This window comes from Mchenga conophoros, linkage group LG10 (assembly GCF_057382185.1).
Source record: "Mchenga conophoros isolate Kocher_MC1m ecotype Shallow Benthic linkage group LG10, M_conophoros_male_GT1.1, whole genome shotgun sequence".
NCBI lineage: Eukaryota > Metazoa > Chordata > Actinopteri > Cichliformes > Cichlidae > Mchenga > Mchenga conophoros.
The window spans coordinates 17,712,158-17,738,441 of record NC_140535.1 but is presented as its reverse complement, the minus strand read 5'-3'; the positions used below and the strand labels follow the sequence as shown (position 1 = coordinate 17,738,441).

The window sequence follows — 26,284 nt, the reverse complement described above, 5'->3', positions numbered from 1 at the left end:
ATACAGTAAGGTGTAAAAGTGTGCAGTTTTCAAATGTGCAGGGTTCCCGCCGTGGTTTCAGAGGGACGCATTTGTGGGGTGGCACACGAGGCAGCTATTTGCAGCATCAGTGAAGCTCAGCATCAGTTGGCTTTGCATCTCAAGTTGGTATTTGTAAAGAAATTAAGGGAAAATCCGCCTGACAGTTTTCCTGATGTGCGGTTCTCATTTCCGCTCGGGATTTTAAGGTCTTTCGATCAAATCGGAAGTAGGTAGTAGAACAGTTAGCACACATACATGTCTGTTTTTACCGATGCTAAGGTCATACTAGCCGACGGATCTGCGGCACCTGCTCATATAAACCTCAGAACAGCATGCATGACGTGCAGAGCCATGCAGACCTGGTTTTAAAATCCTTGGAAACCAGTATGATGAGACATAACAATACAAAGCTCTCATACATTTAAAATGTAGGTTTGTGCTGTTAATGTTGATGCAATTTGTAATTCTGATATTGAGGTTTTCTAAAAAAAAACAAAAACCCCCAAAGCTGACTAAATAAAAATAATAAACATCATTTTTTTCCCCATCAATGCACTTAAGAAGAGGTTAGTCCTCTTCCCCTGTTGTATCCTTGCACAACAGAGTTTTTCTTTTTTAGCAGGTATGAGAAATAAATCTTGTCTTTGTGTCTTGTAGGGAGTGTTGCACCCACATGGGCAGCGTTCTGGCTTTGTCTTCCAGTCCGGGCCATCAGAACTGGCCTTTCTCCACAGACCCACCTCCTTCCCGCTGGGACGCACACCCTGCTCACTGGGACAGTCCACCGCGCTGGGAGAGGAGGGATGGCCGCCTTCCCAACCCAGGCAGCTTTCACTCGTTGCACAGGAGCTGCAAAGGTATCACTGGTTAACATAGGAGAAGTGAGGAGTGCTCACCATGCTTAAAGTGAGGCAAAAAAGACGCTTCTTTCATTAGAGTTGCAACTGTTTTCCTGTAAGGTCAAATGTCAATTTCAATTTTACTTCTATTGCACTTCTAAAGCAGCAAGGTTAACCCAAGTTATTTTAAAGTTATTTAAAAAAAACAAGATAAAACCATGGATAAAACTCCATGTTTCCTTGTATAATGTGTGGTTCTAGCTACTCATAATCCTTTGAGGCTAAATAAAGCAGTCCTTATGTTTCTAAATTCTGTTACTAGCCGTGAACAGCTACAGAAATACAAATTCTATTATCTAAATGTTTCTTGACATGATTGGTTTTTTCCTCTTCAGATGTGTTTCCTCAACAGATTGAGGGTGTTAAGATGATACTGAATAAAACCCTGAGCAGCTTCTTCAAGGTGATTTTTTTCCCATTCACTTTAATTTAGATGCAAACAGTTTGTAGCATTTAAAGGTGATAATTATTAACCAAGGAATGTTTTCAGGTCAGCCATACGCTCCACCTCAGCGCTGTAAGTCCGTCGTATTATCGATTTCACGTGGAGCACCTGCAAAGTGACGACTATAGCAAAGACAAGGTCAGGCGTGAGTCATCACAAAGCTATCTTCATAATAAAAAAATTTAATGGTAACTGCGAGGGAGCTGCTGCCTTTTTGTGTTCACAACTCGCATTCTGTTCCTTTGTCAAATCTCAGGATGCTCCAGCGTTGATCGGGGAGATGGACTCCTCAGGTAGTCTGAACGCCCACGCTCTGCTGCATCTCACTGAGCGCGTGCGAGCCAGAACAGTGTTTCAGGTGTGATCATAACATCTGACGTCTGTAAACATGGCATTCATTCATTCATTCAGTTCCCTCCTACAGCTATTACAAATCTTGACACCTTTGACATCTTTCTTCAGAATATTTGTCTTTACTTTCTCTGTTTGTAATGTATAATGCTCCATGAAAGGATACCTGTTCTGTTTTCTGTTATAAACTTTATCGTTAGAGTAACATTTTTTGAACTGCTCAATGTGTTTTAGACCCAGCAGTCCCAGTTTGTAACGTGGCAATTTGAAACTGAGTACAGAGGGAACGATTTTACTGCTGCTGTGACGGTGGCCAACCCAGACATCCTCAGAGAGTCAGGTGAGAAATGGCAGGTGGAAAAATGAGCAGAGGATTAACCATCAGGGTCTGATCTATGGAAAGTTGGAGTCAGTGCTCTACACTGGAGTGATAGTTCCCCTCTTTCTAATGTGGACCTGGCAGAGGGTGTGTTTCAGCTTCAGGGGGATCATAGCCCTCACCCTACCTGCAAAGGTCTTTGCCAGGGTCCCAGAGAGCTAATTTATACACAAAGAGTCAGTCAGAGCCTTTCTATAATTACCCGCACTAATTAATGTTTGAAAAATGAGAACACCTGTTGAGGGAGGGCAGTTTAGATGCTTGGAAGGAGGTTGAAGAAGAAGGAATATGCCTTCTACAAGGGTGAACTGGTCTGTTAGGAAACTGCTGTGAGCTGTATGAGGTCCTGAGGACTGAGACTCAGGTGGAACGCAGGATTTATCCATAGGAAAGCTGCATCATTACAAACTATTCCACCTTACAAGCATCAGATCTGTGTGGAACAGCTGACCTGTACGATGTGTAGAAGAAACAACAAACTAATCTCAATCTTTTTTTAATAAAGATATTGTTGCTGTGCTCTTTTTTCTTACTTTTTCTGCAGAGTATAGCAGCTTATTAAAGTCAATATTACACATGATTTTCACATCAATAGCTGAATTTGGATGGACATTTTCAGTATATACTGTAGGACTCATAGATAGTTAGAGAGACGTTTTTAGAAAAGAAGAAACTACATAACTACAACTTTCACAAATCCTACACCAAATAACAATTTTTTTTACCCTGTAGCCATAAAAGACTGACAGGCCATTGTCGGCATAACTTTATAAGAGCAAACCTTAGTAAATCACATTTGTTTGATTTGTTTAAATATTTTCCCAGCATGTGTTGTAACCTCTATAATACATTTGCCAAAAGATCAGCGACCAAGTTACCTGCTGTGTCCCCACCTTTCAGCTACAAAACCGACACTGTGGCTACTCTCATTAAATCCTGACAGTAGTTTCTTAACCCTAAAAGAGGACTTTGTTGTAATGCAGTGTTAGGAAATCTGGTCCATGGACACAGTTATTTGTGCCCTTACTTTCATTAAATATGTATTTAGATTTCCTTCCAGAGCCTGCTGGGAGTCACAATACAACATCCATGCTGCCATTAGAGATACTTTTTAAAGTGAGCCGATGGATTTGCAGTGTTCAACATTTTTCGTCAAAATATGCAAAATGGTCCGCAATGAACGCGAGTGCATTCATACAGCTCTGCAGTGCCAGAGATCACTTTCATGTAGTGTGTTTTTCTTCTTCTCTCAGATGTAATATTGTCTGACAAAATGCTACCGTTAATATGTCTTGATGCATGCTCAATCATCCAGGTAAGGAAACCCCAAAAAGTTGATTCGGTTAATCTGGATGTTGTAGTTGAAAATGGCTACCAATAATAGGACTCAAAGATCAGCAGTGTCTTAGATTAATGTCTGAATTTTTCAGTATATAATACTGACTTTAATAATATTGTAGCATTACATGGTGTACAAGAAAAAATAAATAAACAATGGCAGTTGACATTGTTATATTCTAACTTCAATACATAGACGGGTCAGCTGTAACACAGATTTCAAGTTTACACGGTGGAATATTTGAATCCTGCACTCCGCCTGAGCTGTCAGATACGTTTGTAACTCTGACGGTAACTCTGTGAATAGCAGAAGAATTCAAATTCACCAGAGAATAAATAAGGGAGAGACATGGCATCAAAGTTAGATAGAGCACAGTCCCACAGGTTAAGAATGAAAAAGAGAAAATACATCCCAGGAGGCGAGAGCTAAAGGAACTGATGGACATGGTCAGACAGATGACTTATGTTCCTAAATTCAGCCTGACATTTTATCACTTTTGCTCAGTTATACTTTATTAATGTAAACTTGCTGCACTTGCTGTGTGCATGCACATAGATGTGTGCATGACCAGTCTGCTCCATTACTTAAGCAAAAAACACTCCACCTCTGGTCACAGGCTGCCCCAGTTCTTGTACATCTGTAGTGAGAGCTTACTCTGGATTATTGGCAATATGCGAGAATTTCTATGAGCAGCCATGGGGTGGAAGTTTGAGGGTTGGCAGGTCTCAGAGGTTTATCTCTGCTTTGCAGATCATGTCATTGATTTCAGGCGGTGGCCTCCAGCTTGCCCCTTGGGCAGTTTGCAGCTGAGTGTGAAGCGGTTGGATGAGAATTAGCTCCTATATGTCTGAGGCCATGGTTCTCAGCCAGAAAACAGAGGTGTGCCCACTTTGAGTTGGGAATGAGTCGTTGCCTCAAGTGGAGGGTTTTAAGTATCTCTGCATCCCCTTCACGAGTGAGAGGAGAGTGGAGTGACAAATTGATAAACAACTTGCCGTGGAGGGTGCAGTGATGTGAACGCTACACCAGTGTGTTGTGGAAAAGAGAGACATGAGCATGAAAGTGAAGCTGTCATAGGTGACTAAAGGAAGAGTGGAGCAGTGGAAGTGCTTCCTCCAAACAGCTTCTCGATTCACCCTGAGAAGCTTAGTCATTCAGGAGGGTAGTTACTCTTCCACATTAAAAAGAGCCAGTTAGGGTGGTTCAGGCATCTGAAAGGATGCCTCCAGGGCACCTCCTAGGTGAGGTGTTGCAGACGTGTCCTATTGGGACATGTCCCAGCTTGCTTGGGATCACTTAGTGTATCCACATAAGAGGTGGGGGAGGTGGTGTGGAGAAGCAGGTCTGGGCATCTCTACGTAGAAAGCTGCACAAGCTGACCATATCTTGGTCTCTTGTGTTCTGGGGGCCTCTGGATGTCTGGAGTTTTGATCTCCTCCATACCTGCTTCATGCCCTGGAGGACGGGGCTGTGGCCCCCCCACACCCTCTAGCAGATCATTACATGAAGGAACCTTTTAAAAACAAACGCGCTCATACTCACAGGTGTACACACAAGTGATCACACACACAAACTACACCTTTTTTGGCTCCTACCTCTAAGCACACTGTGCGCTGTCAATCGTACGTGCTGCACAATAATGTTTAATATTTAGTATTTACTGTCATATTCCCATATATCATTGTGATGTTGTTTATTCTATTACTCTCGTTTTCTTCTGCTTGTTTTCTTCTTTCTTTCTCAACAGGTGATCCAGGTGATCGATATATGTGGTTTTTTTTCTGTTTATTCTGTTGGTTTTTGTTTTTTGCCCTTTTTCCCCGTCCCTCTTCTCAGCTGTTTTTCTTTCCCTCCTTCTTTCCCCCAATCAAGTCTGTCCCGTATTCAGCAAGTGAAAATAAAATAAAATAAACAATAAAAGGTGAATCAAATAGACCATTACGGCAAGGCTGGGATGGTCCATTTTGTAAAGTAAATCCGTTGGGCATCTTTCTTCGCCTTTAGACAATAATTCTGATGGCAAAAGAGCCAAACGGGACAGGCAACAAAACAAAAAAAGAAAAAAGAAAGGAAAGCTGCACATGGACCTGAAAGAGTGGCAGGAAATAGATGGATGGGTGGATGTTGGCTTTTCTTTGTTATCCCACAACATGAGAAGAAAATAATTTAACACTTTTTCTGGTATTTTTCACTGATGTGCCCCTTGATGATTTTTCTGTTATCTTGCTGTGTGTTTTTCCTGGACAGTTATCCTGGTGGCACATTTCCTGCAGAGCGTGTCTTCTGGGCTGGTGTTAGGAGGAGAGCTGGTCTACCATCGGGGACGAGCAGAAGAAGGAGGCATCCTTACTCTGGCTGGACAGTACTCAAGTGAGATGTTGTTTTTACTCATGAATCTGCCTCGCATATCATATTTTAACAGAGCTGGTATCATCTCTCCTTTGTTGAGCTTTGATTTAGCCACAGTGGGGGTGGTGGGTGGGTGTTCTGTCTCTTCATGCAGGACCAAACTGGGTGGCAACATTGAATGCTGGCAAAGGAGGTGCCCATGCAAGCTACTATCACAGAGCCAACAAACAGGTACAGCCAGTGCCACCCATAAGCGTAAACACCATTTACCTTAGTGGCATATCATTAATGTATGTTTGTGCTTTGCAGATACAAGTAGGGGTGGAGTTTGAAGCCAGTACCAGGACACAGGAGACCACAACATCCTTTGGGTATCAGATGGAGCTCCCAGAGGCTAATATGGTCTTTCGAGGTAAATTTCCTGATGTAACTTTGAGTCATGCGCGATGTTAACTATTATGAAAGCACAATGCATGAGTCTTTTGTTTCTGTGTGTGTATCCAGGTATGATAAACAGCCGGTGCATAATAGGAGGTGTGTTGGAGAAGCGCCTGACTCCTCTCCCAGCCACACTGATTATGGGTGCCTTTGTAAATCATAAAGGTGATAAACTGCAAGTGGGTCTAGGCATCAACGTGGGTTAATCATCAGCTAACCCCCGCTGGAATTACACTGGATATCCGTCCAGAGGCACGTTTCAGAGGCTTCATTAACAACGTGACCTTGCGAGACTTTTTCAGCCTCACCAAAACACTTCCTGTTTCTTTAAGTCACCTACCTCTCTAAGTGGAGGCGATGTTTGTCTGACTGAGTGACAACAAGAGGATTGCACTAAGAGGAGTGGATGAGCACCTCGAGTGCTCCAGTACAGTATGTGACTACACAAATGTTTCAGTCTCCCTAAACCCAAACTGTGCATCCACTCCTGGACACTGAACCAAAAGGATAAAAGGCATACAGTACTGTAAAGTTAAAATAAAGATTTTATATTATGGGTAGTCCTAAACAAATCTAATGGAAGTACACTGTATTAAAGAACAATAGTCTGTGAAGGTTCTCAGTCATCCAGGTCATCGTAGTCAAAGGAGCTTGCAAAGAAAAGCGTCTGGACTTCTTTAAGTTGCTTGAACAATAGTCTTTTTAATAGTCTTTTTAATGTTTTTGTTCATCAGCTATAATTTTAATAGACTATATACACAAGATGCTTACAAAAGATGTTTGCCCATCTAACAGGCAGTGATTGGTTTACATCAGCGCCAGTATCAATTAAAAACAAAGCTCATCAACTCACCTGCCAAAAAATTAAATTTTAGCTTGAATGTACAATCATTTGGTGCTCTCTAACCACGACACAAACAGAGAAAGCATTAAACTGAAAAAGTTCAGCGCTTACTCATAAAAAGACAGTCTGTGTGGGCTAATCTGCACACAAGCAAATGCTTAGAGGAGCATTCCAAATGGCAGCAAATGCTGCATCTGAGTATGAGTAAATGGGTCGGCTCACGTTAAAACGTCAGTAAGAACCTTAAAAAATATGCACGAGTAGGTGAATGTTTGTTTGATTGGGTACAGATCTTTTTTTTGTGTGTGCCGGCATATTATATAGTGTGCAATCCACACAGAGAAAGGTGCTGCTTCATACTGTATATAGTAATTTAAGGTTCTGAGGGTTGAGAAAGAGGCTATGCACCAAGTCTGCTGATTGAGGACTGCGCTGTATGTATACTGTATAGATGAAGGCATTTGGTAACACTGACTGTATGCAACCTGCACTACTCGTACTGCGTTCGAGCATTTACGGTCCTCTTCAACTGGGAAATGTTGCATATATATGATTTATTCATTATATAAAGTCAGCACGGAGAGAAATGGAAGGGATGGCTATCTTTTTGAACTTAATTTATTAAAGATGTTATTTCTGTCATTGTTTCTTTTGACTGTATGTCATGCATTTCAACAGACAGTTACCTACCTACAGTAAGTCTGAACCTAAACTCAGCACCAAGGTACCTTTTTACGTCCTGTTGCTTATTCATAGCTCAGCAAGACACAAACACGAAAGCCAGATAATTTTCACTTAAATCATTAGAGCTGAAGATTGCAGATTCATTAAGAATTTGCTTAAACTGAACATTTTCCACTCCCTGATCAACATGCAAATATTCCTTCCCATTAACTTCCATTAAGTTGTGATGATTTTCCCTGATATACTGTTTTAGTGGTGGATGTCCCTTTTAAACAAGGCCAAAGTTTTAAATACCAAAATCTGCACAAAGATAGATGGAAGCCCAGACCTCAGACTGCAATAAGACGCTACATTTTGGGAAAAAAAATTTCTGTGTTTGATTTTGGATGATGGCTATGAGAGTGAATACCTTTTAATATGCTTATGGAAGGCACACAGCTCATGCTGACAGCACAGAAATCCCACTTTCTGTTTGTCAGGGGCAGCTAGTCATAAGAAAAGTGGGTTCAAAGGAGAGGGTGTGTTGTGAGATTGCACTGAGGTCTAATGTGTGTGAGATTTAAAAAAAAAAAAAAAGAAAGATTATTTTTGAACTTTGAATAATGTGTAACATAGTAAAGGATAAGACCTGAAAATGATAGGTCCTTTTTAATCTCTTATTCCTTCGTATTTGCATGCTGCCTCTAAAAATCTTGTAAACTTTTGTCTTTAACCTCCTAAAATCTGAACTCTTCCACGGCATGCATTTTTAATTTCTCTTTGATCAAAAAACAAAGAATTACCAGATTTTCTTTTTATCTGATTTTTGTTTCTAAGAAAAATGAGAGCCACATATGAGCATATTCGTTTAAAACAGTAGCAGTATAATGTCCTCGTAAGTGGATATCAGGCTCTTGTAGAGCAAACTTGAGTACTTTGGTCTAAATAACTCAAAATGTAATGTCCACATATGTGGACGCCAGGTTTTAGGAGGTTAAAAAACTAGAAGTGACTTAAATAATGCAAGAAAAGATGATAACATATCCAACACTCAGTTGAGACTTTTTTTTAATATAAAGTATGAAATTAATAATACACTGTACATACATATATACAAATATAGGTATGTAAACAAGTCACTTGTTGCTAATATGGCATTAGTGTCCATTATCTGGCCACAAAAGACAGAGTGGCAAAGAAAATTGCGGATAGTGTCCATTTAAACCTGGGAGTCTTCTTGCTGTTATATATCTTTGAAAAAAGAGAGGAATCCTTTCGATCCTTCTCCCTTCATTCTCAAAGACCTGCTTCTTTGGAATCCTGTAGCACCTTTTTCTTGCTGGCTCTCTTTCTTCCTCTCCTCCTCCCTTTGCTGAACCTGTTGATTTATCACCACCCGCATGTCCTCCTGGAGCAAGAGCAAAGGTTCAGATTACAAAAGTATAATAATTTTTTAAAGTCCATTTTTCCAAAAGAGACTATCTGTAGTTTTGTATCCAGGTACACAAACCTGCCAGGCCTCCAGCTCTTGAGACAGCGCCACCTTCTGCTTGATGGTGTTGAGAAGCTGCTGAGTTAGTGATTCTTTCTCTTGACGCACCGTGACCAGTTCACTTTCTAAGGACCTAAATGGAAATTTTAAAAACAGATTTATCTTAATAAAATCTAAATAAAATTGAGAGAAACTAAACTAATCAGCATAGCATTACCTGTAGCTTGGCTTTCCTGAACTGCGGCCACACAGCTGAATTTCCTCCCTCAGAGACTCGAGTTCTTCTCTCTGACCTTCAAGCTGATGTGTAAATACATCACTCACATTGATCAGAACATTGCATATTAGAGCATGATTGGCCTCCAAAATAAATGTGATATTATAAAGTCGTGCACAGATAAAAGCTGAGCAGAGAAAAATAGGCTACATAATGTCACACAGTTAGCCTCAAATCGTCACATCACACACGTCTTCACAATTTAATCAACACATGTTGATTAAATTAATCCAAACTTAAACATACTGATTCTATAGCACATTATTAAAAAATGTAATTCCGTGACTTCAGTTGGTGCTTCCTATATTGTCTGTTTTTGCTAGACAAATCAGCAAATATGTCTTTTTCTATTCCTGCAGCAGTAAGGACAGTATATACAGCATACAGTTTCACTGACCTGTTCTTTGAGTGCCTGTATTTCTTCATCTCTCGCTTGCAGCACTGTGGAGTGAGCTAGAAGAGCCTCTTTAGCCTGTAACAGGAGAGATATACACCGCATCACAAAAAGTCAGAGGGGTCCAACACTTAACTAGGCATTTGTGCTGTTAATGCAAATTTGTCCTGCAAATATGTTGCTTTTTTTGGCAGACTTGTGCACTATATGGGCGAGATTAATGTATAAGCAAGGTAAATTTGAAAAAGTGAGATTTTTTCAGTGTGGAAAAGGACTCTTTTTACCTGCCTAGATCACCACATTCACTTATGCTGAATACATAAGCTGATCTGTACCAATTTATGTCAGTGTTTTCTCAAAAACGCTTGGACGCTCACAACAGATGGCTGAAAAAGTAATATGCACTAAGATGAAACAGCTAGGGGAACATTTTGCAACTAATTGGGTTAACTGGAAAACAGGTCAGTAAAAGACTGGGTTTAAAAGAGAATGTTTTAGAGAGACAAAGTTTCTCAGGAGCAAACAAAGGCAGCGGTCACTAATCTTAAAAATACTGTGCCTACAAATTCATAATAATGTTTGTCAGTGTAAAAAAGTGAAGACATCATCAGCTACAGAACAATAAAAAGGTTCAGTGAATCTGGAGAAATCTCTGTGCTCAAGAGACAAAAATCAATATCGGATGGATCATGTAAACATACACGAGTACAAGGATTATCCAGACAAGCTTTGGTACACAGGATCGGTACACACTGACTTAGACTGTGGAGTTACTCGGTGGGTGTGTTTCTGTGGGCACCTGTGACTGCTGAATTTCACTCAGCAGAGACAAAGGTTCTGCTTGTGTCCTGTCCAGGATGCTGTCTTCATCCAGGTTCAGAGCTTTTTGCTGTAGAGAGCGATTCAAGGTGCGCAACTCAAACACCACTCCCTGCTCCTGCTCTATCTACACACCAAGCACATGCACACACACAGATCGAGAACGTGTTAATGACCTCTGCTTGTGATGAGCAATGCTTCCTGCAACAGATATAACTGCCTCAAGTTTCATCGGTCAACACCACGGCTGATCCTAAATATGCCTCCGATTTATTGCTCACCTCTGCTTCTTTCTCTTTGAGTTTCATCTGCATTTCTGACAGTCTGTCTCTGAAGCGCTCTCGCTCCATGCGAAGTCTTTGGTTGTCTTCCCCTGAAGCTTTTAGTTGCGTCTCCATGTGTGACCGCCACTCTTGCAAAACTCTGTTCTGTATGAGAAGGATCAAAAGGATAGACTAGCAATATAAAAGCATTGTCAGCCCAGATGTCACCCCAAAGCCTACTTCCTGCACACCTCGAGGTTGTTAAGAGGTTTATAAAATCAGCATCCTGATTGTTGGTTTACACCTCAACTGAACATTTTAAGAATTTTCCACTATTTCTCGTTACAGTTATTTTGTAACCAGATTTTCATGCTTCATGATGACACAAATTATTGTGACTGAAGGCTTGTCAGACCTCCATGACGTTAAGAATTTTACTTATTTTTGCTGGTATTTAGTCTCAAGCCAGACTCAAATTATCCGAACATGAGATTTGATTTTAGCTTATGCTATATGAAAATTGACTCCCAAAAGATGTGGTTTGTGGACTTTTCATTGCGAACTTAAGACTTGCCTCTAAAAAGCAGGTCTTGTACTTTCATGTGGTGCTACTGCTGCTCTTTGTGCTTTTTGGGTGTGCTGTTCATAATAAAACCAAAACTTTTGTGTATGCAATGTTTTACTTATGGGTTTACCTCTGCTTGTATGTTCTCTAACTGTGTAAAGCTGATGTTTCGGCTAAAAGATGATTCTTCCATTTCGTCTCTGATGGTACGCAGTTCAGTCCTCAAGGAATGCTCCAGTGTCACAGCCTAGATGTGTGAGAAATGGGAAGGTGAGAAAGGTGTGAATAATAAAGGTAGGACTATCTAAACCTGTTAGTCTGCATTTTCCTGTGATGCAACATACGTGCAGAGATTCACTGATCCATTAAAACAAACCTCTGCCAGCTGCTCAACCAGTCTCTGGTTATGGTTGGCTAACTGGATCATCTGCTCGCTTTCATCTTTTCGCCGGTCACGCCCTTGACTCTGATGTTTCTCCACCTCAGCCCGCAGAGTTGTTAAATCAGCAGTTAGCTCCGCCTCCCTCTGTCCAAATGCCAGTTCATTCATCTCCAGCTTCCTCTGAAGAACGTGCTTCTCCTGCTGTAAAGCCTGTATTAAACACCATATGAACCAGCTTCAATAACCAGACTTTCCTGATGACATGAATGGTGACTCCAGTCCTGGACATGGCAGTGTGACAGCAAGCCAGCGTGCTCAATAGGAAGACTCAGAAAAAAAAGGTTACATGTAATCAAAAACATTCAAAGAACATTTAACATTGTATTTCATGAAAAATACTTTTCTGTTTATTTCTCTGTGCTTGTCGATTCTGCACTGGGGGCAGATTTATTAATTAAAAAATTAAAAGCTGTAAAAACAGTATAACTAACACAAAGCCACGTGAACCTGATATATGGTGAAGATCTACTTAAATGACTTCTGCTAAAGTTAAATGTACTTAACTCACATTAAGTTGGAGCGCATGCAGGTTAAGTAATGCATACTTATCAGGAATTGGAAGCACCGTGTTATGTCCCATACATTGCACTGTAGTGCAAAGTACTGAAAATTTTTGGTATCATCTGATACCAAGTAAATAAAAGGCCAGTATTGTTGATACTGATACTGATACTTTAATTCTGAACACATTTTAATGACCACTTAAATCACTGTGATTTTTACTTTGCACAATTATTTGTTGACACAATAAAACACACCTTTCAGCTTTGCATGTATTTTCAAACCTTTTTAGAGCCCTGGGATGTAAATTTGCCTGTCTCTAAAGCACTTTGGGTCAGCTTCTGTTTGAATGTGTTATAGGCTATAAATAAAACAGACACTACAGTCAACACAAAAAGGTCGAGCCATTTTTCATAGTGCATGTTTGGGGTATATTTTCCAAAAATATGTTTAACCCAATTGAGAAGGCTACATACTGAACTTAGAGGATTGAAACAATACATTGATCTCATCACTCTAGTATCAGTCCGATACCAGTAGCGGCATTGGTATCGATACTAACGATATTTAAATTGATTGGCTCACCTCTAATGCAGTTGCAGAAACACTATTTGGAATAACAGTGGATTAAGAAATCATGACATGATGGCTGCCATGTAATCATGGATCATTATCATAGCCAGCATAAAAGATTGTTGTGGCTGTAGAACATTTGATTACATAACTGGGTAACTGGGGGACATAGCTGATGTCACATGCTTTGACCATTTTTAATGATTAGACTGCATACTAGAACTAGAATGATAGAATTAGCTTTGTACTGCCACATTTAATGTTAAATGTATTGTTATCTCTGTAGAGAAAAAACAAATGGTTTAAATACTTTATATATAGATAAAATCTATCTATATATCTATTTCTGATAGCATTTTCACACTGTGTAACTTAAGTTATTTTGTAAAGCAGTAGTCAGTAATGGTATGTCTGCAAGTCCCTTGGTGATCTATGGCAGCTTTATGAGACAAAGTTAGCATTAGCTTCCTAACAGCTAACCAGATACAATCTCCTTCAGCACAGTGAACTGATTTGCCAGCTAAAGGCATTGGATAAGTTTCAGTCTGCGGTTATACATTGTTGGAGCTCTTTCTCCTCCAGTGGGGGTGGTTATCATGGTTGCATTGTCTCCTTGCAATCTGACAAATCTTCTGCCCACAGGTGGAATGACTGTGCACTGCAGGCCACATCCAAAAGTTTTGCCTTCATGCAGCGATTTGCTTGTAATTTTAGCTAATCTTACTTCCCATTTCATTTTGTGTAAAAATGTGTTTATCAAATATGACCTTTTGGGAGATTAAGGGACAACAGTAGCTTTAATCTTACCTCCAGCTCCCTTTCCCTCTGCTCCAGAGAGGCTGCCAGCTCCTCATTCTTCTCCAGTAAAGCCCGTCCCAGCTCAGCAGCTAGAATCAGGTCAGTCTCTATGCCTCCTCCACTGTCAGTGCTTCCAGGGGAGGATGTGGATGAGGGGAGACCAAAGGAGAGAGAGACCGAGGAGGAGGGAGAGAGAGGAAAGAACGAGTCCTCCAAGCTGGGTGAGGGAAGACTGTTTTTGCTGAACATAGCTGACAGTTGAAGGATCAGTTAAAAAGTACTATCCCAAGTCCTGCAGTTGTGATTCAGTCTCTCTTCAGTGGAAGAGAATGGATAGAGAGTCAGGACTTTCTGTTTCCTGATGGTTTAGTTTACAGGTGTTTGGGTTCCACTTTTGTTATCCAGAGTATTCCTTGTGCTTCAGTGTGTGGTCCCAGTGCTTATATCATTCACTTCTTCTTCTCTTCTGGTCTTTACCGGGACATCTTTGGGCAAGAAAAGACATTTAATAACACAGAAAACCTTGTGTGAATATCACACTAGCTGCTTTCTGGTAACATAATCCAGCATGGCCTAAAAGGAGATCTTTTGTCTGACAGGTGCTTTTGTAGCTCTGACCGAAACACCAACCTGCACTATTATCATTGTCTCCTCCCTAAATTCCAGAGGCACTGTGAACTGCTACTTCTTGTGATCGCTACAATGTGTTGAGTATTTCAAGTAGACTCTTAAGTAATACGTTTAGGTCAAATTATCAATAAACAATCAGCATAGGCTTAGTCTTAAAAAAAAGCTTTTTGTTTGATAATTCAATGCTATCATGAATAATTCCCAGATTATTTTTATTCAAATTTAGACCGTATAAGCTGAATTTCAGTCACAGTGTAGCAGTGTCAGTATCTGGAGTCTCACCAGCCTCAACTATCAAGTCTGTCACTATTTGCTTCTCACCTGTTATTACCTATTGGTATCATGAATCTGTGCTGACATGCTATTTAAAGTCCTTTAAAATACAAGTAATAAACTCAGTCCTACTTTATTGCCAGTACGACAGTTGACAGAATCCGTGTTAACCTATTTTCCACCAGACTTTGAAAAATGATAAGTTAGGTCTTACCTGACAGCTCTCTGCCACCGCAGGCTAACAGGTACAGTCTTCCTGTTTGGGAGTGTTTGCGCAAGAGAAGCTCAGCTGGTTTCCTTGGTAGTGGAAACGTTCATTATGTAAATAAAGCACATGGCTCCACCTACTGAGTTCCAAAGGTGAAGCGAGGGAAAAAGGAAGAGGAACTGACAGAAAGAACAGGGAATACTGGAAAAGTGGGGTAAAATTAATAGTTGCTGATTGGATATCAGGCAGTTAAACAAGGAAGTGATTAATTCTGGGGAATTCACTGGGGAGGGGTTTGCATTGCGTGACAGATGGAAAAGTCTAGGACACAAGCAGGGGTCTGTCTACTCCCCACCCCCTTTGCCCCATCCTGTTTACCTGCTTGAAGAATTTCAAAGGAGCTCTGTGTGTGCTCATGTGACGAAGGGTTGGGGGAAGAAGAAAAAGGGGACTGCTTCTGCTGCACCTTCATTTTAAGAGTGGCCAAACAGACTTACAAGAAGACTGAAAACCAGGACCTTCCCAGCTGAGAAAAAAGGCTTTTCCATCAGTAGGTACATTGACGTAAAGACATGGCTTTTGAACTGTGGTTTGCTCTTTCCCTGTGCCTTGTGTTGGGAACCTCTGAAGCTGGAAAGCAAATGCCTAAACTCTCTGACAAGAAACTCTGTGCTGACTCCGAGTGCAGCTGTAAGTATCAACTGTTTATTTTGCTTCGGAAAAAAAGGTCAGATTCATATCACATTATAGCTCATGACATTTGTCCCTGCACAGATCCTATCTTGATAGCTCGTGCACTGCAGGACTACTACCCTGGAGACTGCAGGTTCATCCCCATCAGGCAGGGGCAGCTTGTCTATGTTTATGCAATGCTAAAAGACAGAGGGAATCTCTTCTGGGCTGGCAGTGTGAGTAAAAGTGACATATTTATGTGGCTATAAATGGCCTGGGCACGGCTCTAACCATAAAACTGTGAAAACGTCACAGGCTTGGGCTTCCATGTGCAGCAAAACATTTAAAAGTTTTGAATGTTATCAAACAAATGTTATCTGCGTCATCTTTTCCCAGGTACAAGACGCCTATTATGGACAACAGGAAGCTCGCATTGGCCACTTCCCCAGTAGCATAGTGGAGGAGACACATGCTCTCATGCCAGCCACAACTGAAGTCAAAACTACTGTAGGTGAACACACACACATGCACATGTGCATATGAATTATTTAGTGCTTTCTCCTGATTCAGTGTATCTTCTTTTTTCCAGAAATGGGACTTCTACTGTTACTGATAATACACTTCCCAAGAAACTTAACTTGATATGATGCACACTGCTGACAGTTTATTTTTATGCATCTAATAACATGAGCGCCAATAGAAGTATGCATAAACTCTGCACAGCAATGAGTGCATGTATTATTATGAAAACGTATTATTATAATTTCATGTCTCCATTGATGGTCTTGCTGTCTTTCGATGACTTAGACATCAGCAGCGGTTCTGCAGCCTTGCTTTGTTGACAGATGAACGATGTACATTGTCTGTAATGCTCCTGTTTATCTGAGGTTTTGCAGATAATAATAAAAGTTGTCCATCGTGTACTTACAAATGAAGGAAACACGACTTGTGCCCTCCTTTTCTCTGCTAAAGCTATTCCTTTTTCGTGAGCGTTGTGTGTCTTATCAACAGGCAATGTCAGATTGTAAAAACTGTTTTAAAAGCAGCAATGAAGTAAGAAATTTCAATTTATTAGAGGGGACTTTTGCATTGTTTAATAAATAAAGCGTGCCGCAAAGCATTTATCTGGTGCTTTTTGAGGCCAGGCTAAACCTTCATTCCTGAAAGCTCCAGTTCCCCAATATTAATAAAGTGTCTGAAAAAAAATATCAGCAGCTCTACATTCACTGTACATAACCACCCACACCTTTTGCTGCATTGTTGCATTGCACAGGTTCAACTAGTTACTGAAAACATTCTTCATAGATTTTCACATGATATCATCAAACACTTGCTGCATATTGGCTGCACATTCATGACGTAAATCTCCAGTTTCACCACATCCCATTGAGATCTGGTGACTGTGGAAGCTATTTGAATACAGCAAACCTACTGTTATGTTCAGGTAACAGGTTTTAGATTATTTAAGTTTTGCCACATGGTGTGTTATTCTTCTGGAAGCATAAGATGGGTACGCTGTCATAAAGGGATGGAAATGATCATTAACAGTACTCAGAAGGCTGTGCCACAGCATCCCCCAAATTGTTACACCACCAGCCTGAACAGATACATGGCAGGATGAATCCATGCTTTCACATTATTTACGTCCAATTCTGATCCTATTATTTTAGCTACACCTTTATACAGTGTACCTAATAACAGGGGCGGAGCGTGGGGGTGGCTTACTGGGCTTAAGCCCGGGTTGTTTTGTCAGAAGCCCGGGGTATTTTGGAGTGCAATTTTTTCATAGTTAGATGCCTGGCTGACAACTGTATAAAACAAAAAGTACACACAATATTCGAAGCACATAGTGCACACTGTGGGAATTTACGACTGTGCGTGAATCCCCCCCTGATATTGGTATGATCCAAGCTCAGGCACTAAGCGACTGAGCGAGGGGGCGGGGCAGCTGCTGCCCGTCAGTGCGCTGTTGGAGAGACGGAGCCAGCCATACTAAGGAGAGCTTAAGTTTGACCAGGTACCAAAGCAAATCATTCGTACCGTACAAATAATGTAAATATGACGGTGCATCACGAAAGATTGATATCAAACTGATCACTTGACCAATATTACGTTACTTGCTCTTCAAGTGAATCAACAAATGGCGAAATGAAAAGCCGAACAAATGCTATTTTTTTTTTTAGAGATTCTTAGCTTACGTGTGTTTATTTCATATTTTCAGTTCTTACCCTCCCCGACTAAATCGGTTTCAGTTATGTACTGAAATATAAGAATGGACATTAGAGGGTTCTTTCAAAGAAAAACTCAGGTAAATGTTATTTTATATATTATGCTTTGTATGTTGTTCAGTATATTTGTATGCAAAACAAGAGGAATTTCAGTACACAGCAGGATATTCACATTTGTAACCAGATATTTACACTTTAGGGAGAAAACATAAAACATTTTTACTGCACAACATCAATTTAGAGTAAACTTTTGTTTTAGATAAATATTGAAATATCTTTTGAATTAGTTAAATGTCACAATAAAGAGAGACAGAGCTTTCTGTTTTTTATCACTTTCATCAAATTTAGGAGTACATGTACACTAAGTTTATTGTTAATTAATAAGAAAACTCCAGACGATTCCATTCTGAGCTGAAGAAGCTTCTGATAGGTTAGTAGAGTCCATGTGAGTAAACAGGTGGCACAGCTGTGGATGCATATAAGGCAAAACACAGAGCCTGTTTCTGTGACATGGGAAAATCAAGAGATGTCAACCAAAACACCAGGAAAAGAACTGTGGAGCTCCATAAGTGTGGCTCAATTTTGAATACAATTTGGTGCCATTTGCAATTAAGAAATACAGACGATTTCTCTCTTTACTCTTAAAGTTAACAAATATGTTTTTTATATTTATCAATCTAAAAAAATAAACATTTAGTCTGATTTGATGTTACAATTAAAAAGTGTTTGTGTTTTTATCTGAAGAGTTTGTAAATATTTGTATATTTGATGATTGTCAGCACAAAGAGGGAGAGAGGAACAGAGAGGGAGATGGAGAATGAGGACAGAACAGAGATGAACAAGAGCAGGTGAGACACACATGTTAGTCAAATGGTTGTTTACCAAAAGTATCACCGTATCATAGGTACTCATGTATCTCATACCTAGTGTTTCTTTTTAGGTTTGTTATTTTTCAAATTCTATATTTATTAAGTTATGAAGGCTTGTTTGCACAACAAGGCTAAATAATTATATAAACCTTTCTCAATCTAAATATTGTACTTTGGTAAAATTAAAAAATAAATGTAGTGCAGGTCTATGATGATTTTTAGTGCTACTATCATCTAGTTCTGATTCTGGTTCTGTCTTGGTTAAGTCCCAAGTAGTGCTGATTTTGAACTGTTGTAGTCCTGTTTTAATTCTGGATCAGTTCTTGGTCTGGTTGAATTGGGGTTTAGTCCTCGTGTCTTGATACAGCCCTGATTTTGTTCTGCCTTGCTGCTTAATTAAAAAACTAGTTTAAGGTGTTCTGCACATGTGATATATATTTTTCCCTATATGAAGTCATTCTTTTTTGAACAAAACTCAAAACAGAGCCAATTAATCTTTCAGTCATTTCTACCCCCCCCCCCCCCCCCCCCCCCAAGGGAAAAAAAATCCCACATGCATACTATCCTTTTGGGCTAAGCCCCGGGTGTTTCAAATATCTGGCTCCGCCTCTGCCTAATAAAGTGGCAGCAGAAATCAAGACTATTAGATCAGGCAACATTTTTCCTTCTATCTTCCCTTCTTTTACTATTGTCCAATTTTGTCAAGCCCGTGTGAATTGTAATTGACAGGTGAAGGACCTAATATGGTTTTTTGCTGCTGTAATGGCCTGTATTTGTATAGCGCTTTACTAGTCCCTAAGGACCCCAAAGCGCGTAACACATCCAGTCATCCACCCATTCGCACACACATTCACACACTGATGATGGCAAGCTACATTGCAGCCACCCTGGGGCGCACTGACAGAGGCGAGGCTGCCGGACACTGGCGCCACCGGGCCCTCTGACCACCACCAGTAGGCAATGGGTGAAGTGTCTTGCCCTTTTCTTTGCTAGCTCCTTTGACTGTCTTGCCAAAGGACACAACGACCGAGACTGTCCGAGCTGTAGTTCATCTGCTTCTGATTCCTACTCTGAAACTTCAGCAGATCATCTGGACCATGACCATGAGTTCTTGCCATTTGATTGGCTGATCAATATTGATGTTAATGAGCTACTGAACACCTCATTAAGTGGTCAGTGAGTGTACGTTGTTATTTGAAATCCATTTGAGAACAGCAACACAATAGACAGAAGAAAACCTTGACAATGATTCAAAAACACACACAACCGACCTGTGAACTTGAATCTCCATATTTATTCTATTTGCTGTTGTCAGTGTTAATATTCCAAAAGGCTTAACAAAGATAATAGAGTTGTAATTCTTGCATCTACAAGTATAAATGCGCTCACGTACATTCACAATCATACTACCCTTAGCAGCTCAGAGGTCATGTTCCCCAGTGAAAAAGGGGCCCTGTCTGTTTCTCTCCTTTGTCCACAACTTTGCTTCTTGCTCATTCGCTCTCATTCTCTCAACACGCCTGGTCCCGAGGCCTTTGGTGGCTTTTTCTTCTTCTTCTGTTTATTTATTTAGTTTTTTTTTTTTTACTAAAAACAAACGGGCTGTCTGTGCCTCCAGAAAACCTCCTCCTCACACATGCAGAAACCAATGCTCTTCCCACAGAATGAACACAGCACATTTGGCATCTTACTAATACCCGCTCACTCTGCTCTGTGTGCTGAAAATACATCTTTGGTTAGTGTGTTAGCACCTTTAGTGGATAGTACTGATTAGTATTAGTATTTCTCTGCAGAACCAGTAGATGCTGCAAGCTTCTCTGGGTTCAGTTACTAACTAGCACATTTGCCACTGAAATGAAAGGCTGCTAGAGACATTGTGTTTCTCTAAATGCCTGATGGTGGTTATGAATTTGTCTTTGGAAATACTGTTACATGTGCGACTGTATTTTGCGTAGAAGCCTAATCTGTTTGTTTATGATAGGGAAATGAACTCTTGGGAGCTCAATATCCTGGAGCTCACCATGATGTGTCTATAAAAGCTGTACTGTCAAAAACAGACTGTTACACGAGCTCTACAGTTTTGCTGAGACAACACAATAATAGTGAGTTAGGGGTTAGGAACTGTTTTATTAGACAGCAGTTTTAGACATCTAGAACTGTATGACTACTCTATATATATGTACGGCACTGCCAACATAACAGACAATATAAAGGGTTAATGGTAAAGCAGCATCTGGTGCGTCAGGCTCTGCTCTACATTTTCTGTTTCTGTGTTCCATCTTCACAGGAAATAGGAATATTGCGCTCCGGCCCAGGAGATGACCGAGGTGCTGTGATTGTCAGTACACCATCACACGACAGACTGGAGGTGACCTCGGCACATGTCACACCAGAAGGAAGCCTGTACTTCCTCAGAAACTCTCTTGACACATAGCCGTGGTCATCCTGAAACAGAATTAGTGAGTGCATCAGAACAGTGTGGCTAAATTTATTTTCTGGTGTTAAATTTGCTCCTCTGACCTGTCTGTCTTCATGTTTGCCGTGTACTGTGATGAAATCATCACTAACGCTGACAGACAGCTCATCAGGGGAGAAATGCTTCACATCCACATAAATGACATAGCGATCCTTTTCCAAGCGCATCTAAATACATACAGTAGAGCAGTGAGTCAGCCTGGGATAAAAACCCATACAAATCTTGTTTAATGAAGGACTGGCACCTGAAAATTACACAAACACTCATGATATCAGTGGAGGTTTTGACTCTGATGATCATTAATCCAAACCTCACAAACGAAAGGCCATAAAACACTGACATTTGTGCGTAACTCCCATGATGTAATAATCTTAATTACACAGGTGAACTGTACTCTACCTCACTGTGTCCATTGTCGGGCCAGTTGAACCAGCGCATAAACAAAGGGCGCATCCAGGGGAAGGACCAGGAGAATGGCCACATCATTGGCCAGTCAGTGAGAGGTTCTGCCATGGAGAGGTCAGGAAATCGATGTGGGAACGCCCGGCGGTACCAGGGATACTGGATGGGGATATCCATGGTGAGATTCCAAGAGGGTTGTAATAAATGACGAGGCAGGCTGACTAGGTCTGATTTGGTTTGAGATGGGTGCTGGTGTGCTCTCCTGCACTGAATTTATAGGTCTTTCCCTCCCATCCAAGCCAGACTTTGCCTCTGTTCACCACCTCTGCACCTCCTCCCCTCCGTGACCTCCCATGCACACTTGCATATGGACTCTGCCAACAGCCTGATCTTTCTGGAACAATGATCTCAACTGTTTATCCCTCCATCACTCCCATTGTTTTATCTGTCTGACTGAGACTGGTTCTCTCCCTCGCCGTTACCCTCTATCTGTCCCTGTTCTCTCGGTCATGAGGTGACACTGGCTAGGAATACTGCTGACATCCTCCATGCTCATTCCCCAGGAAATGCTCCTGTCTGGTGTGTGTGTGCCTGTGTGTGTGTTTTTGTGAGGGTTTGTTTGAGGAATAGCTGCCAGAGCATTAGCCTGCTGTGCTCTGAGTGCCAGGAGCTTTAGGTTTGTGTGTGGAGTGGATGTGTGACTGAATGGGAACTGATGAGTTTGTAAGGGCCAGCATTAGATGACACTGTGCGTATCATTTTGCTATGAGCTCAGATGTAAAATATGAAGTCCTTTGCGTTGGTTGTGCCAATAAATTTCTTTCATCCTCCCAGTCATGTTAGTACTGAAGGCTATATGCATTAAATTATATCTGCAAGCATAGAGGTTCATCAGAGGCTTTTAAACCATCACACCATGAATTTTAGTTTTAGTGCTTTGCAGACCAAGCCCAGGCACTGTGCCTGAGCCAAAGACCAGTCCAATCAAAGCTGGAGTTTTTATCTATCATTAATATAAATGCCCAATATAAATGTTAGGTTTATGGACAGGTCGAAATGAATTCAAGTAAGAAAGCAATAAAGACACTCCAAGGTACTAAAGCATGAGCATGGCAGGTAGCAGTAAAAGCCCTGACTGTAGTGAATTAAAGGATTTGTATTTTACTGATTATAAATGAAAGCTTTGTAAGTGTAAGACATTATATGTTTAATCAGTCTTTGTTAAACTGTTACCTTTTTAAAACTGTCCAAAAGCTCAGCAGAAATATGTGCTGAACCTTTTTCTTTTCTTGCCCTTAAGGCCTTTCAGGAAGGCTCTCCAAAACGTGGTTAACGTTGTTTATCGCAAACTATAAGTTTTCCCTAAACACGGGAAACTAGTTTTCATTCTTAAACCCAACAAAAGAATAGAAAAGAAACAAAGAAAAAGACAGGAAATACGGTATCCACAAAGTCGGCCCTATTAGCGTCGCTTGTTACCATGGTGATGTGTCTTGTCCCGGTCTCTTAGACTGGAGCAGTTTTGTTGGTGTAGTTGGAAATAACCAACATAAATGTGCTAGCCGGTCAGAATCGTTTTTGTGGACGCAGAAATGGATTTACCAGCGTCGTATTATGGGGAACTTGATCAAAGAAACCCAGTACTTTCAGCTTTTAAGCGAGAGATTAACTCGTTTATAACGCTGATGAAACAAGTGGCTTCGTCGAACAACCAGGACAACAGCACTTATGCTAAAGGGTGAGATGCTAAAAAGCCAAGTCAGCGCTAGCTTATAAAGCTCATATTGACTGATTATAGGAAACTTTAGCTTATTAAATCAGGCTTATTTAAATAAATTTTTATAGCTAGTTGCGTGCAGTTTTTATTACCGTCATTGTTCCACTAAAATGTATTTAGCTAATAATAAATGATACACTGTGTAGCTTATAATTATTATGGTGTTTATGATTTGACCATAATATATGGAAATGTTTGATAAGGTCCAGTTACTAGTCTCAAACACTTGGCTTGTACTTAAGAAAAGTCTTGAGTGCACCATTTACATTTTTTGCTTTGCTATAACTGCATGTATCTGCTGTATAAAGCAGGATTGCAGTGGCCTTTAATAATAACTTCAATATCATACTGCAAGCTATACTTTTTAGGAGACGCTGACAGTTGCTGCTAGCCAGCATCATTTTTTTTAAAAAAAACCCAGAACAACCGAGTCGTCAGCGTACATCACAGCATAATTAAAGGCTTTTTCCTATCATGCATCCACTGAATGTCCTTGTTTAACTTTTTAAAAAGATCATGTAGAAAATGAAAATAACAATGTTCAGTTTGTCAGTATCCCAAAAAACAGATTTGAACATATTTTATATTACATAGATCTTGAACCAGTTAGAGATCTCTTGGTGTTGATGTTTGCTTATTTATGTTATTTATTTTAAAGCTATGCTTTTCTGAATTCATTTTCAAAGGATTAAAATTCTGGTGGAGATATGGAAAAAGTTCAAACATCGACTGCCTTTGAAACTGTACCAGGAGCACATGTTGCAGATTGCAGATTTTCTCTTTGGAATAAAGGTATTTGACAAATCCCCCAAATTAGAATACCTACTAATATTTGGTTACCACAGACTTTTTCTTTGATTAAATATTAATTCAGTCTGTGAATTACACAGTTTTTTCAGTCACTATTGTCAGTCTTGGTTGCTGTGAATTCTTTGTTTTACTACTTGACTCATTGGTTTTGTTCTCAGTATTTGCAATCTTGGTTTTGCTGCAGTAAAACTATAAGAAGCCTTTGGATATGTTGTCTTCTGCGCATTAATTACATGTTAACACATTCACAGTGTTATTTTTCTTCCCTCTGCTTCTTCAAGCTGTACCAGCTGGCTCTAAGGCAGGGCTACAGTCTCCACCTGTCACAGTTCAGCTCAGTGAAAATAACTGACATCACAAATGTGGATCAGTTTATGGCCTGCTTCTTCCCCGAAGGGCTTGATACAGACCAAAATACCTTTGCCATGAAGGTAAGGTACACATCACTGTGTGACTGTGTGTGTCCTGTGTATCTCTGTTTAAAATGCTGTGTAATAACTGTTTCCAGGATTTGCTTTGTTGTTTTATGCTACAAAGAAAGTTTACTACATTGGCTGAGGTCATTGACATTTTGAGACATTTTTGTTAAAAATCTGCTATTATTCTGTATGTATCCATGTGTCTGTGCCTGTGTGTCTGTCCTCTATATGTGTGTGTTTGTGTCTGTGTGTGTACAGGTACGTGCCATGCAGGGCTGTGCCCTGTGTATATTTGAGCTGGAGAGACAGCACAGTTTCCTCAGCCAAAAGGGGCTCTGTAAACTGCTGCGTGTGCTGAACTTCATGAGGACCATGATGCAGGCATTTCAGCAACACGAGCACCTCTACTGGCAGATATATAATGGTATATTAGAAGAACTTGTATAATTCAGTGTGATATTTCTATCTAGGAGTAATCTTGGTAGAACAAATTGAGCTCTCAAAATTTGAAGATAAAAATGAAAATGAACTGTTCATAAACTGTTTATCTACTATTGTATTAAGTAGTAATGTATTTCTATCTCTTGTCATCCAGGTTCATTACACATTTACAATGTCTGCCGTTATTTGATGACTATGCAGTGCAGTGCGCAGGTACTGTTCACTCCTGCCACTTTTCACTTCTGCTACTCATTCCTAAAGCAGGGATGTCAAACATAAGGCTCACAGGCCAAAATCAGCCTGTCAAGGTCTCCGATCTGGCCCACTGGGTTACTTTAAAAAATGTGAAGAAAGGCATACATTTGGGGTTTTTAACTGTGATTTGTAAGTTTTACAACTTTTCCTAATGATAAAGACCTCATCTATTGCCATTCATACTACCGTACATCAAAGTAAGCAGTAGATAAGCAAACAAGTTCCAAGTTTTTTTTACTCAGTCAAAGTGGGCTGTATCTGGCCCACGATGTGAAATGAGTTTGACACCCCTGCCCTAAAGGAAAATAAAAACATGAAGGATGGTGAGAAAATCATGTGTGACAGAGACTGAATGTCTAACTGAATGTTGGAATATGGCTTTGGACTGATCGTGAGTGACAATATTTCAGTTTTAGTTGATTGAGCCTCTGCACATTGCAGAACACACAACTAAATCTGTGTAATATTGTTATATAATGAATGTAGTGTATAATAAAATTGTGTAGTTGTCTTTTTAATACTTTGTGATACTCACAGCCGCCATTTGTCATCCTATTCAGGCACTGGAGTACCTCCTGTGGGCAAGCATCAGTTTGGAGTTGTCCATCCCTCTGATGACAGCTAAGTATCTGCCAGTGATCGTCACACTCTACTGTGCCGTCTGCCAGTGTTACTATGACAACCATGCTGAGGTGCAGGCGGAGGTGAAATACGTCAGCGTCAGACACCTACAAATACACGATTTGATCCATCACAGGCTGATCTAATCAGTAATAAATGCTAATTGTAACTTGGTGTTGATCTTTATGTAATTTCCTTAGCCTGCCTGCTGTTAATCAGCACAAGGCACTAAATTATTCCTCACACTTGACTGTACAAAAAGAAAGTCTTGCTGGTATGGTTAACCCATGAGTATATTTGCTAACTACATTTGTTTGTATAGTTTATTTAACCATCATATTGTTGCAATAA

General features: G+C 40.3%; 5 protein-coding genes and 1 long non-coding RNA gene across 11 annotated transcripts in view; 4 read left to right on the top strand and 2 right to left on the bottom strand.

Moving 5' to 3' along the window:
- Window positions 1-89: 89 nt before the first annotated feature.
- Window positions 90-7,705, top strand: LOC146565674 (mitochondrial import receptor subunit TOM40B). Of its 2 annotated transcripts, none has more exons than XM_085288999.1 (10): window positions 90-247; window positions 679-878; window positions 1,256-1,323; window positions 1,411-1,503; window positions 1,622-1,723; window positions 1,951-2,056; window positions 5,682-5,804; window positions 5,938-6,014; window positions 6,093-6,195; window positions 6,288-7,705. In XM_085288999.1, exons 2-10 carry the CDS (start codon window positions 695-697, stop codon window positions 6,425-6,427), a joined length of 996 nt encoding a protein of 331 aa, XP_085145125.1. In that variant the 5' UTR covers window positions 90-247; window positions 679-694; the 3' UTR covers window positions 6,428-7,705. The 2 variants fall into 2 exon arrangements, with proteins under 2 accessions (XP_085145125.1, XP_085145126.1); XM_085289000.1 differs by lacking the exon at window positions 90-247 and adding an exon at window positions 298-587.
- A 1,083-nt stretch (window positions 7,706-8,788) lies between these two features.
- bicdl2 (BICD family like cargo adaptor 2) lies at window positions 8,789-15,291 on the bottom strand. Of its 2 annotated transcripts, XM_085288995.1 has the most exons (10): window positions 14,970-15,291; window positions 13,862-14,337; window positions 11,915-12,130; window positions 11,669-11,785; window positions 10,992-11,138; window positions 10,691-10,837; window positions 9,895-9,969; window positions 9,438-9,520; window positions 9,239-9,353; window positions 8,789-9,136 (listed from the first exon to the last, which is right to left on the bottom strand). In XM_085288995.1, exons 2-10 carry the CDS (start codon window positions 14,099-14,101, stop codon window positions 8,972-8,974), a joined length of 1,305 nt encoding a protein of 434 aa, XP_085145121.1. In that variant the 5' UTR covers window positions 14,102-14,337; window positions 14,970-15,291; the 3' UTR covers window positions 8,789-8,971. The 2 variants fall into 2 exon arrangements, with proteins under 2 accessions (XP_085145121.1, XP_085145122.1); XM_085288996.1 differs by lacking the exon at window positions 14,970-15,291 and having other exon boundaries at window positions 13,862-14,847.
- mia (MIA SH3 domain containing) lies at window positions 15,119-16,817 on the top strand. The gene is made up of 4 exons (XM_085288997.1): window positions 15,119-15,653; window positions 15,738-15,871; window positions 16,032-16,142; window positions 16,225-16,817. The coding sequence occupies exons 1-4, from the start codon at window positions 15,536-15,538 to the stop codon at window positions 16,246-16,248; spliced, it is 387 nt and encodes a 128-aa protein (XP_085145123.1). The 5' UTR covers window positions 15,119-15,535; the 3' UTR covers window positions 16,249-16,817.
- A 599-nt stretch (window positions 16,818-17,416) lies between these two features.
- Window positions 17,417-22,167, top strand: LOC146565671 (uncharacterized). The gene is made up of 5 exons (XR_014894141.1): window positions 17,417-17,652; window positions 17,857-17,943; window positions 18,643-18,711; window positions 21,020-21,191; window positions 21,592-22,167. It is a non-coding gene; the product is annotated as an uncharacterized LOC146565671 (long non-coding RNA).
- LOC146565670 (alpha-crystallin B chain-like) lies at window positions 20,840-23,210 on the bottom strand. 3 transcript variants are annotated; one of them, XM_085288993.1, is made up of 4 exons: window positions 23,090-23,210; window positions 21,608-21,769; window positions 21,253-21,375; window positions 20,840-21,177 (listed from the first exon to the last, which is right to left on the bottom strand). In XM_085288993.1, exons 1-4 carry the CDS (start codon window positions 23,090-23,092, stop codon window positions 20,986-20,988), a joined length of 480 nt encoding a protein of 159 aa, XP_085145119.1. In that variant the 5' UTR covers window positions 23,093-23,210; the 3' UTR covers window positions 20,840-20,985. The 3 variants fall into 3 exon arrangements, with proteins under 3 accessions (XP_085145119.1, XP_085145120.1, XP_085145118.1); XM_085288994.1 differs by lacking the exon at window positions 23,090-23,210 and adding an exon at window positions 22,844-23,082; XM_085288992.1 differs by lacking the exon at window positions 23,090-23,210 and having other exon boundaries at window positions 21,608-22,826.
- cfap54 (cilia and flagella associated 54) overlaps window positions 23,096-26,284 on the top strand; it is a 23,093-nt gene continuing 19,904 nt past the window's right edge. For both annotated transcript variants that reach the window (XM_085288986.1, XM_085288985.1), the window contains exons 1-6: window positions 23,096-23,348; window positions 24,074-24,179; window positions 24,479-24,628; window positions 24,875-25,040; window positions 25,212-25,270; window positions 25,873-26,016. In XM_085288986.1, coding sequence (XP_085145112.1) covers window positions 23,203-23,348; window positions 24,074-24,179; window positions 24,479-24,628; window positions 24,875-25,040; window positions 25,212-25,270; window positions 25,873-26,016 — 771 coding nt within the window. In that variant the 5' untranslated portion in view covers window positions 23,096-23,202. The remainder of the gene's footprint in view (window positions 23,349-24,073; window positions 24,180-24,478; window positions 24,629-24,874; window positions 25,041-25,211; window positions 25,271-25,872; window positions 26,017-26,284) is intronic.

Bases quoted from the DNA above. Each gene is read 5' to 3' on its own strand.
- mia (XM_085288997.1), top strand. From the start codon at position 15,536: ATGGCTTTTGAACTGTGGTTTGCTCTTTCCCTGTGCCTTGTGTTGGGA. The intron at 15,654-15,737 runs GTAAGTATCAAC...GTCCCTGCACAG, and splicing joins TGCTGACTCCGAGTGCAGCT to ATCCTATCTTGATAGCTCGT. The intron at 16,143-16,224 runs GTAGGTGAACAC...TCTTTTTTCCAG, and splicing joins CAACTGAAGTCAAAACTACT to AAATGGGACTTCTACTGTTA.
- LOC146565674 (XM_085288999.1), top strand. From the start codon at position 695: ATGGGCAGCGTTCTGGCTTTGTCTTCCAGTCCGGGCCATCAGAACTGG. The intron at 1,504-1,621 runs GTCAGGCGTGAG...GTCAAATCTCAG, and splicing joins ACGACTATAGCAAAGACAAG to GATGCTCCAGCGTTGATCGG. The intron at 5,805-5,937 runs GTGAGATGTTGT...CTCTTCATGCAG, and splicing joins TCTGGCTGGACAGTACTCAA to GACCAAACTGGGTGGCAACA.
- bicdl2 (XM_085288995.1), bottom strand. From the start codon at position 14,101: ATGTTCAGCAAAAACAGTCTTCCCTCACCCAGCTTGGAGGACTCGTTC. The intron at 12,131-13,861 runs GTAAGATTAAAG...TGTTTAATACAG, and splicing joins AGAGGGAAAGGGAGCTGGAG to GCTTTACAGCAGGAGAAGCA. The intron at 9,970-10,690 runs GTGCCCACAGAA...CTCCTGTTACAG, and splicing joins GTGAAATTCAGCAGTCACAG to GCTAAAGAGGCTCTTCTAGC.
- LOC146565670 (XM_085288992.1), bottom strand. From the start codon at position 21,787: ATGGATATCCCCATCCAGTATCCCTGGTACCGCCGGGCGTTCCCACAT. The intron at 21,376-21,607 runs GTAGAGTACAGT...GTATGTATTTAG, and splicing joins CCGACAATGGACACAGTGAG to ATGCGCTTGGAAAAGGATCG. The intron at 21,178-21,252 runs GTCAGAGGAGCA...ATTCTGTTTCAG, and splicing joins GCAAACATGAAGACAGACAG to GATGACCACGGCTATGTGTC.